Source organism: Podarcis muralis, chromosome 2 (assembly GCF_964188315.1).
Source record: "Podarcis muralis chromosome 2, rPodMur119.hap1.1, whole genome shotgun sequence".
In the NCBI taxonomy this organism is placed as follows: Eukaryota; Metazoa; Chordata; class Lepidosauria; order Squamata; family Lacertidae; genus Podarcis; species Podarcis muralis.
Window position 1 is genome coordinate 122,659,633 of NC_135656.1, and position 10,863 is coordinate 122,670,495.

The following is a 10,863-nucleotide window of genomic DNA, read 5'->3' on the forward strand; positions in this document are numbered from 1 at the left end:
CACATCGTTTTGCACCAACGAGATTCTGGACCAGACCCAAGGGCAGCCCCAGAAAGAGTGCATTGCAGCAGTCCAGCTCCACGTTTTCCAGTGCTCCAGTGGTCAGGCTATTCCTGTTCACAAACAGCCCTAGAGGACACGTGGGTCTCTAGTGACAAAGGCGTATCCAAGAGTACCCCCAAACTATGCATTTGCTACATAGGCTTAGGATCCAAGGCCATTTCTGTTCTCATCCTGAAGCAAAATTCTTAACACGAGGTAATATTTCTGGGTTAGCGGCTCCTCCTGGGCGCCTGCCTTGGAGGAGGAGAGAGCGGGGCTCCGCTTGTGCTCGGCTTGCCAAGGGTTAAAAGGCACAGAGCTGGGTTTCTAGAGAGGAGAGGAAGTGGAAGCGTGAGGGGGGGCAAGGTCCTCCCGAGCAAAGCCCCTCCCTCGCCATTCCCGCCTGCAAGCGGAGGGGCTGCTTCCGCCTCCCTCTCTCTCTTGCAAGAGCTGCCTGGGGGTGAGTCTGGTGCAATGGGGAGAAGGGGCTGCGGGGGAGGATGCCTGGGGGGCTGGTCAGATCATGCCTGGGGGGCGCCAAATGGGGGGGGGTCGAGGGGGCCAGGGCCCCGTGGGGGAGGGGGTCTTGGAGGGGGGAGCCTGCAGAGAGAGCCCTGGAGTCTCGATCAAGGGCTGAGGAGGAGGAGGAGGAGGAGGAGGAGGAGGAGGAAGGGGGGTCTTCCTCTTGGCCAGCATCGCTACTGTGTCTTTTCTCCAAGCAGAAACTGCTACATTTTTAGCAGGGCGATTAGAGCGAGATCTCTTATTATTGGATCGCTTTTCTAACGTAGCTCAGCTTTTTTCTTTCTTTAATCAGTTTGCTCGTTTATACGGATGTCAGCTTCCAGGACGTACTTTGCATACCAAACTATATAGCAAACTATATCTGGTCTAGGGCAGTGTTTCCCAACCTTTTTTGGGCAAAGGCACACTTGTTTCATGAAAAAAATCTTGAGGCACACCACCATGCCAGATGGGGAAAGGTCACTTTTTACTTATGTAAAAAAAAATAAAAAAATAGTAACAGCATAGAAGGTAATGGTTAGGCTAGCATCCCTCTTCCAAATATGCTGGGTTTTTATTTGCAGGGACTGTTCTACATGGGAAAGCATTCAGCACTGTCATTCTCCCATCTGCCATCTGAATTGGTACTATTCTGGGTCAACTTACTCTGCTGCATGTGTAGATGAAAATGGCACCAAGTGTGGGGGAGGGGGCAGAACAGGTTTCAGATACAGGGTATTAAGCATACACGTACTTCAGATTGAACTGGTTGCTGGCTTTGCAAGTTTTCATTTCCCAAATGACTGCCTTGGCAAGCGCAATACCTACCAGGCTCAATGCCGGTCTCGCGCTGCCGCTTCCCGCGCTCTCAAGGACCCGGGAGGAGGAAGGCGTGAAGGGAATCCCGAAGGCACGAAAACCTTGCGCATGCGCAGGCCTTCCACCTGCGACAGCCCAGTAGGCCGGCCGAAGCGAGCGGCGATGGGATGTGGGAGGGAGGGAGCTCGCCGCCCCGCGTGTGCCTATGTGGGGCACGTTACAGCCCCGTGACGTCAGCGCCACGCAAGCAGCCAGGCAGGCAGACGGCGAGAGCCCCGCGCTGGGCGGCCTCTCCTCGCCGCCGCCGCCCCGCCTCTTGCCGCCTGACTCGCCCGCCTCCCTCCAGGCAACATCTCGCGGCACACCAGGCAACGTCTCGCGGCACACTAGTTGGGAAACACTGGTCTAGGGAACTATGCCCCACAAATAACCCAGAGATGCATTTTCAATAAAAGCACACATTCTGCTCATGTAAAAACACCAGGCAGGTTTCGAGTACATTGTCAGGAGCAGGGCTAGGCAAACTGAGGCCCGGGGGCTGGATGCGGCCCAATCACCTTCTAAATCCAGCTCGCGGACGGTCCAGGAATCAGCCTGGTTTTTCCATGAGTAGAATACAGTGGTACCTTGAGTTAAGTACTTAATTCGTTCCGGAGGTCCATTCTTAACCTGAAACTGTTCTTAATCTGAAGCACCACATTAGCTAAATAATAATAATGGGGCCTCCCGCTGCTGCCACATTGCCGGAGGACAATTTCTGTTCTCATCCTGAAGCAAAGTTCTTAACCTGAGGTACTATTTCTGGGTTAGCGGAGTCTGTAACCTGAAGCATTTGTAACCTGAAGCGTATGTAACCTGAGGTACCACTGTATGTCCTTTTATTTAAAATGCATCTCTGGGTTATTTGTGGGGCATAGGAATTTTTATTTCTTTCTTCAAAATATAGCCCGGCCCACCACATGGCCTGAGGAATGGTGGACCTGCCCATGGCTGGAAAAGGTTGCTGACCCCTGGTCTATAGCTCTCCTTCTGGAGCCAGAGAGGATAGCCACTTCCAAGAGCACCATTTAAGATGTAGAGGTTTAGCCTGAATGCTGTTTGAGCCAAGCAGATGCCTGCAAAGTTTGATTTCTGATCTTTGGAACAACGGGTGAGGAGGAATCCACTGGCTTCACGGTTGGGAGGAGACCATTTGTGCTGTGCATAAAGGGCATGATGATTAGGGCCCAATCTGGCATTGAGGTCCCCTCCGAAAACTACAGATGCCTTTGGGTTAAGCAAAATAAGGTCAGTGGTATAAATTTCCCTTACCAACACGGCCTGGTGGCTGAATTGTATCAACACTGCCCTAGCTTATGACATGAATGAGGGGAGAGGGCTTGAAATGGCACGTAGGGTAGTGGCGACTAAGACCCCCAGGCCCCCTTTCGCTCTTCCACGCTTTACCCCTAGATCTGCCCCAGTTGAGAATGAATGAAATCCATTGAGTAACAGCTCATCCGCTGTCCATGTTTTCAGGATCATTATGATGCAATGGTGGGAATGAAAATCTTTAAAACAAGGATTTCTGCTGGATGCAGACCACCCGGCCGCATTCCAGGATAAAAGCTAGGTCACTTGATTGTCATGCAGTTGCATTGTGGGTAATTTTTGCAGGAGCAAGAGCTTTGCATTGGTTTGAGATGGTTGTAACTGCGTCTCCTTCTGTGACGAGGGAGAAGGTGCTGTGCCATCATGTTCCTGCTCTTCTGTTCTAGCGAGGAGACTGGGAGAATCAGTGCAGCGTGGTCAGTAAAATGTGAATTCCAGGCAAGCAGGGCTGTCATCTCTTCAGCAGGGGAGACTTCCTTTCACTTGTCCGAGGAGAGGAGAGGGGAACTGTTTCTCCTGCGAATCCGGTTCCCTCAGGGCCAGGTGGGACTTCTGAGATGGGGAAGCACATGGGGCCCTATTTCCAGGTTGGGCTTCTTCAAGTGCTTGTCAGAGGTTTCTTTTGCTTGCAGGGCAGATTCTCTAGGGAATCGGCTACTTGGGGTTATAAAGATTCCTTGTATACTACTGGTATACACGGAATATTCAGAAGAGTCACACTCTGCATCACTTCCAATATTATTAGTAAAGTACCAGGGTGATCCTGCTGGGAGTACAAGATTCCCGATGGCTTCGCTCACAAGGGTCATAGGAACGTGCAAGCCCACTCACCACAACAAGGTGTTGATCCAGCGAGTGAGAAGTACATTTTTGCTAATTTAACCAGGGACAAATAGCACCTATACATTGTTTTCATGTAGTTCTCCTTCAGTAAAGTACATGCAGAAAATTTCAACTCTATGATAATAATAATAATTTATTATTTCTACCCTACCCATCTATCTGGGTTTCAAGACCAGTTTTATGTGGTCTTGGCGGCCTAACTTCCAAAGCCTTTCCCAGTCCGTCCTTAATTTATTATTTCCCACATCCTTTGTCCATTTTATCATAACGCATTTAACCTGGTCCTCTTTAGTGTCCCATTCCAAAAGCAGATGGTTCATTTTTGACAGCAGTTTTGTACTACCTTCTACTATTTCTCTCTGAAATCTTGACACTTGGTAACTAAATCCTTTCTTTTCATGATTTTTAAAAGTTTCATTTAGTTGTAAATATTGTAACCAGTCTATTACATTTTCTCTTACTTCTTCAAAGTCCTTTAATTTTAATTGGTTGTCAGTTTCTGTTCACAGCGCTTTATATGTTGGCCAATTTATCCTCAAATGTACTTTTTTCAAAAATATTGCTTCTAATGGGGAAAGTCACCATGCTGTTTTCTTTTCAAATAAATCTTTATATTTCCCCCCAAACTTTGAGAATTGAGTTTCTTATTATGACTATGAAAACTTTTATGAACTTTTGCCTTATGATACCATAGATAAGCATGCCTGGGGTTGCAGTCTTCAGGCTTGGGGACAAGATGGTGCCTGGTTTTTGCACCAAGTTCTATCCATAAGCCCCACTGAGTTCAATGGGATCTATTCTCAGGTCACTAGTGAGCAGATCATGCCGGCCTTACGAAGTGGGGAGAGGAGTAAACAGAGGAAATTGGAACCACTGGAAAGGTTTATAAATGGGGTTTGTGTTGGGAAGGGGCTGCCCAATTTGTGCTTTTCCAGGGGCAGGAGAATCCAGTGAGAGCCAGTGTGGAGTAGTGGTTAAGAGCGGTAGACTCGTAATCTGGTGAACCGGGTTCGCGTCTCCGCTCCTCCACATGCAGCTGCTGGGTGACCTTGGGCTAGTCACACTTCTCTGAAGTATCTCAGCCCCACTCACCTCACAGTGTGTTTGTTGTGGGGGAGGAAGGCAAGGAGAATGTTAGCCACTTTGAGACTCCTTCGGGTAGTGATAAAGCGGGATATCAAATCCAAACTCTTCTTTTTCTCTCATTCTTCTTCCCTGCAGGACCTTTGAGGCTCCCTTTCTTCTTCCTCTCTCCCAGGACCCTGCAGCTTGTTTTGGCTCCTTGACTCTTCAGGAAGGATGAAAGAGATGGATCCTGCAAAGCTAGCGAGGATGGAAGGGGGAAGATGGACAGTTGACCTGGTCAGGTTGTCTCCTGCATCCCTCCTCACAACCTCTGAGCGTTCCTCTCTAGGGCTCTCAGAGAGATCTGGTGAGTTCCAGGGGAGTGGAGATGGGGACATGGAGGGATGGAGCCAGAGAGGTATTGGGGCTTGCTCACCCTGGGGGTGGGGGGAGGCAGGCAGGCGGGTGGAGATTGAGAAGGTGGGCACCTTTTTGGGCTCCACCACCTGCCTGCCTGCGCCTTTGCCATCTGCAGGGAATTTGAGCTAGGAATACATCACAGCTCCCCGGCCACCACGATGTATTGGCAGCTCAAAGGTTCTAATACCGGTGCCGTGATCTGAATGCCCTGCCAATGTCAAAAAACTTACTGCTCCATCACACAGCAGTAGAAGCAACGACTCTTTAAAGTAATGTGATGCTGCTTTGCAGTTTTAATGCAGATGGGGCCTATGCTGTGTGTCGCCCTTTTCTTTTCTTTTTGGAATAACTTTTTATTTTTTTAAAAAAACAAGGAACATATGAATAATAAATGACACAAACATGTAGACCAGGTCGTCTCATGTCATTTGTATATCTCAAAACTAGCAGAATAAATTTGCAGGAATGGCTATAACATATGGTTCATCATTAATGGTCAGTGTATGAGTTCTGGGTTCATGAATTGGTTTAAACTGGAACACAAAAACGGGAAGCAGGAGAGAACAGAGAGCATTCAACACCAAATAGCTGGTTGACTATTCAGGAGCTCTTTGTGGTTGTTGTACTTAGATTAAGATTAAGGAGAGCCAGTGTGGCGCAGTGGTTAAGTGCGGTGGACTCGTAATCTGGTGAACCGGGTTCGCATGTCCGCTCCTCCACATGCAGCTGCTATTAATGTTAGTTTCTGAGGTAAAACGTGTCATTTTACAACTCTGCACCTGTCTTTCTGGATTATCCGTGGTTTTCTGGATTTTATGGGACCCAAACCCATTTTCTGTAGTATTTATATGTGTGGAGGTTGCCTTGGGTTGTTTGACCCTTGAGAAACATAGCTATTTTCTCATAGAAAAGACTCCACAAGATTCTCTGTTTAGAGTTTAAACAGAACACATTTAATTACTTGATATACTAAAAGATGTTTACATTTGCTTGTATCGAATATATCTATATTTATATCTATTCTTTATTGATTTAGATTATTTCTGCATTTATCCCATTTGTTATTCTAAATAATAAGCTACACTCAAAAAACCAAAATAATTCAACATCAAATAATACTGCTACATTAGGTATGAAGAGTGAATTACAAGTGCTTCTATATATATGGGACTTTACAAACTTTTTCTGAGGCCCATAGCAGCATAAAACAGGCAACAGGTGCTCTCACAAAAAAATCTCTCACTCGACAGTTGAGAACAGACCTAACTGAAAAAACGGCCTTCTGGAGTGACTGTCACCCTTTCCATAGCACCTTGGAGGCAACATTCACACACCGAGTTCCTAGGGAAGTTGAGGTAATTTCTGTCCGGTTTGGGTTTCTGTTTTAGCCTCTGTACGTTTTTTAAAGAGAAGACCAATGTTAGAGTTGGAGTGGATTTCATGATTGTGGCAACAAAAATCCATCCTAGAAAAGAGCCAGACTTTCTGAACCTCTGCTTCTCAAAAATACGTCTGTGAATGCTGGTCGACAAAGGCCATGACCTCTGTAGAAAGACCTCACATCTTCTGTTCTTCCTCTTTGACAAATGTTCCATGATTGGGGGCTCAGTTTCTTCCTGAGGATCTAATAAGTTTCTGTCTTTGTTGTAGGTGGTGATGAACTGGAAATGCAGAATGGGTTAGACCATGAGAAAATCCACACAGTGGAGAAGCCATATCAAAATTGGGAGTATGGAGTGAGCTCCAGTCAGAGTTCCTGTTCCCATCAAAGAACTCAAAGTGGGAAGAAATGCTATCAGTGCTTTGAATGTGGAAAGAGCTTCAGTAAGAGCAGCAATCTCACTTCGCATCAAAGGATTCATACTGGAGAGAAACCCTATCAGTGCTTGGAATGTGGAAAGAGATTTTCTCAGAGTGGGGATCTCACTTCCCACAAAAGAATTCATATTAGAGAGAAACCCTATCAGTGCATGGAATGTGGAAAGAACTTCAGTCACAGCACCCATCTCACTTCCCACAAAAGAATTCATACAGGGGAGAAACCCTATCAGTGCTTGGAATGTGGAAAGAGCTTCAGTCACAGCACCCATCTCACTTCCCACAAAAGAATTCATACAGGGGAGAAACCCTATCAGTGCTTGGAATGTGGAAAGAGCTTCAGTCACAGCCAGAATCTCACTTCCCATCAAAGAATTCATACAGGGGAGAAACCCTATCAGTGCTTGGAATGTGGAAAGAGCTTCAGTCACAGCCAGAATCTCACTTCCCATCAAAGAATTCATACAGGGGAGAAACCCTATCAGTGCTTGGAATGTGGAAAGAGCTTCAGTAAGAGCAGCAATCTCACTTCTCATCAAAGAATTCATACTGGAGAGAAACGCTATCAGTGCTTGGAATGTGGAAAGAGGTTTAGTCAGAGTGGGGATCTCACATCCCATCAAAGAATTCATACAGGGGAGAAACCCTATCAGTGCTTTGAATGTGGAAAAAGCTTCAGTCACAGCACCCAACTCACTTCCCACAAAAGAATCCATGCAGGGGAGAAACCCTATCAGTGCTTTGAATGTGGAAAGAGCTTCAGTAAGAGCAGCAATCTCACTTCTCATCAAAGAATTCATACTGGAGAGAAACGCTATCAGTGCTTGGAATGTGGAAAGAGCTTTTCTCAGAGTGGGGATCTCACTTCCCACAAAAGAATTCATACAGGGGAGAAACCCTATCAGTGCTTGGAATGTGGAAAGAGCTTCAGTCGGAGAACACATCTCAATTCCCATCACAGAATTCATACAGGGGAGAAACCCTATCAGTGCTTTGAATGTGGAAAGAGCTTCAGTAAGAGCGCCCATCTCACTTCCCATCACAGAATTCATACAGGGGAGAAACCCTATCAGTGCTCGGAATGTGAGAAGAACTTCAATCGGAAGGACAAACTCACTTTGCATCAAAGAATTCATACAGGGGAGAAACCCTATCAGTGCTTGGAATGTGGAAAGAGTTTCAGTCAGAGCACTCATCTCACATCCAATCAAAGAACCCATTCAGGGAAGAAACCCTATAACTGCTTGGAATGTGGGAAGAACTTCAGAAAGAGGGGTGGTCTCATCCACCATCAAAGAACTCATACAGTTGCAACTCAGGTTAAGAACTTAATTCGTTCTGGAGGTCCATTCTTAACCTGAAACTGTTCTTAACCTGAAGCACCACTTTAGCTAATGGGGCCTCCCGCTGCTGCCACGTTGTTGCCTCACGATTTCTTTTCTCACCCTGAAGCAAAGTTCTTAACCCGAGGTACTATTTCTGGGTTAGTGGAGTCTGTAACCTGAAGCGTCTGTAACCTGAGGTACCACTGTACAGGGCATGAAGCATATTAGAAATGTGGAAACAGCTTCTCTTCCAAGATGCTTCTAGCTTCCCTTGAAGAATTTCATGTGATTGAGCAGGTAGTTGCTGAAGAGCTCCAGGCATGCCTGGAGGATGGGGACCATTTGGATCCCTTCCAATCGGGAATCAGGCCTCATATTGGGACTGAAACTGCCTTGGTTGTGCTGGTCGATGATCTCCGGCACACTAGGGACAAAGGTGAAAGCTGTTTCCTGCTTCTGCTGGAGCTCTCAGTGGCCTTTGACACCATCGACCACAACATCCTTCTGAACCGTCTAGAGGAGCTGAGAGCTGAGGGTGATACAGTGGTTCCCCTTCTTCCTCCTGGGCCGTGTTCAGAAAGTGGTGGGGGGGGGATGAGTGTTCAGACCCCTGGGCTCTCACTTGTGGGGTGCCTCAGGGTTCCATCCTCTCCCTCATGGTTTTTAACATCTACATGAAGCTCCTGGGAGAGATCATCAGGGGGTTTGGGCTGGGTGTTCATCAGTATGTGGATGATACCCTGCTCTAACTCTCTTTTAAAACGTAACCAGTGAAAGCGGTGAAGGTCCTGTGTGAGTGTCTTGAGGCAGTTGGAGGATGGATGGCAGGTAATTGATTGTGATTGAATCCTGACAAGACAGAAGTGCTGTTCTTGGGTGACAGGGGGTGGGCTGGTGTTGAGGACTCGCTTGGTCTACTGCAACACTTTCTATGTGGGGCTACCTTTGAAGGGGACCTGGAAACTACATCTAATGTGGGACTGGACACATTCCAATTTGCTTATAAAATGAAAAGATCGACAGAGGACGCTGTGGCGATTGCCCTCCATGCCGTTCTTGCACATTTGGAGCAGCGGGGGGGGGGTTATGCCAGACTGCTTTTTTTAGATTTCAGCTCGGCATTTAATACCATTCTACCACAACGTCTGATGTCTAAACTGGAAGATCTGGGGCTTCCGTTATCACTTTGTGGGTGGATATTGGACTTTCTGTCAGACCGCCCCCAGAGGGTTCGGTTGGGCCCTTATACCTCTAATACGCTTAAGACTAACACAGGAACACCACAGGGATGCGTACTTAGTCCGCTCCTTTATATTCTCTACACGTATGGTTGTGTCGCTGCTCACCCTAGTAATAGGGTTGTCAAATTTGCAGATGACACAACCGTGATTGGGCTCATCTCTGAAAGGGAGGGTGAAACGGACTATAGAGATGAGGTGGAGCGGCTGACAGAGTGGTGCAGAGCTAACAACTTGCTCATAGATACAAGGAAGACAAAGGAGCTTTTGGTGGACTTCAGGAGACAGAAGAGCAATGTCCAGCCACTTTTGATTGATGGGGTCTGTGTGGAGAGGGTAACAACGTTCAGATTTTTGGGTATTGAATTACAAGAGGATCTGTCCTGGAGTGTCAACACAAGGGGGCTTGTGAAGAAGGCGCAGCAGAGACTGTACTTTTTGAGAATCCTAAGGAAAAACCATCTTCCACAGAAACTGCTGCTTGCCTTCTATCACTGTGCCATTGAGAGCGTGCTCACTTATGGCTTATGTGTGTGGTACGGAAGCTGTACTACCCAGGACGGGATGGGGTTGTGCAGAGTTGTTAAGGCAGCAGAGAGCATTGTTGGCTGCCCACTCTCCACCTTAGAGCAGATTTATGCCACAAGGTGCCATAGGAAGGCACTGGACATAGTAAAAGATCCATCGCATCCTGGTCACTGTCTCTTCGAGCTCCTGCCGTCGGGACGGAGATACAGGACGATGAAGACAAGAATGAGCCGTCTCAAGAACAGCTTCTTCTCCAGAGCGATCTCGGCCCTGAATGGGAAACCTGGACTTTGAAAGTCATCTAATCTTCCTTGCTGTATTGTTTTAGTGTTTTTATAGTTGTTCTGATTTTGAGTGGAGTGCCCTACCTGGGTGGATGGAGCAGCCAAGTAATTTCGTTGTCCCCGAGAGGGGGCAATGACAATAAAGATATTATTATTATTATTATTATTATTATTATTATTATTATTATTAATCCAGAATGCGGCAGCTAGACTGGTGACTGGGAGTAGCTGCCGAGTCCACATAACACCGGTCCTGAAAGACCTACATTGGCTCCCAGTACGTTTCTGGACACAATTCAAAGTGTTGGTGCTCACCTTTAAAGCCCTTAACAGCCTCGGCCCAGTATACCTGAATGAAGTGTCTCCACCCCCTTCCTTCTGTCTGGACACTGAGGTCCAACTCCCAGGGTCTTCTGCTGGTTCCCTCACTGCGGGAAGTGAAGTTACAGGGCCTTCTCAGTAGTGGCACCCGCCCTGTGGAATGCCCTCCTACCAGATGTCAAAGAAATAAACAACTGTCTGACTTTGAGAAGGCATCTCAAGGGAGCCCTGTTTAGGGAAGCTTTTAATATGTGATGAATTATTGTATTTTAATATTTTGCTGGA

At 47.0% G+C, this 10,863-nt stretch overlaps 1 protein-coding gene across 3 annotated transcripts; it reads left to right on the forward strand.

The window, feature by feature from the left end:
* Nucleotides 1-432: 432 nt before the first annotated feature.
* LOC114592523 (uncharacterized) lies at nt 433-10,417 on the forward strand. Of its 3 annotated transcripts, none has more exons than XR_013391640.1 (3): nt 434-502; nt 4,801-5,011; nt 5,180-5,258. XR_013391640.1 is itself a non-coding variant. In XM_077923293.1 (3 exons), exons 2-3 carry the CDS (start codon nt 4,879-4,881, stop codon nt 8,241-8,243), a joined length of 1,662 nt encoding a protein of 553 aa, XP_077779419.1. In that variant the 5' UTR covers nt 434-502; nt 4,801-4,878; the 3' UTR covers nt 8,244-10,417. The 3 variants fall into 3 exon arrangements, 1 of the variants encoding a protein (XP_077779419.1); XM_077923293.1 differs by lacking the exon at nt 5,180-5,258 and adding an exon at nt 6,715-10,417; XR_013391639.1 differs by lacking the exons at nt 4,801-5,011; nt 5,180-5,258 and adding an exon at nt 2,312-2,665 and having other exon boundaries at nt 433-502.
* The last annotated feature ends 446 nt before the right edge of the window (nt 10,418-10,863 follow it).

Bases quoted from the DNA above. Each gene is read 5' to 3' on its own strand.
- LOC114592523 (XM_077923293.1), top strand. From the start codon at position 4,879: ATGAAAGAGATGGATCCTGCAAAGCTAGCGAGGATGGAAGGGGGAAGA. The intron at 5,012-6,714 runs GTGAGTTCCAGG...TCTTTGTTGTAG, and splicing joins AGGGCTCTCAGAGAGATCTG to GTGGTGATGAACTGGAAATG.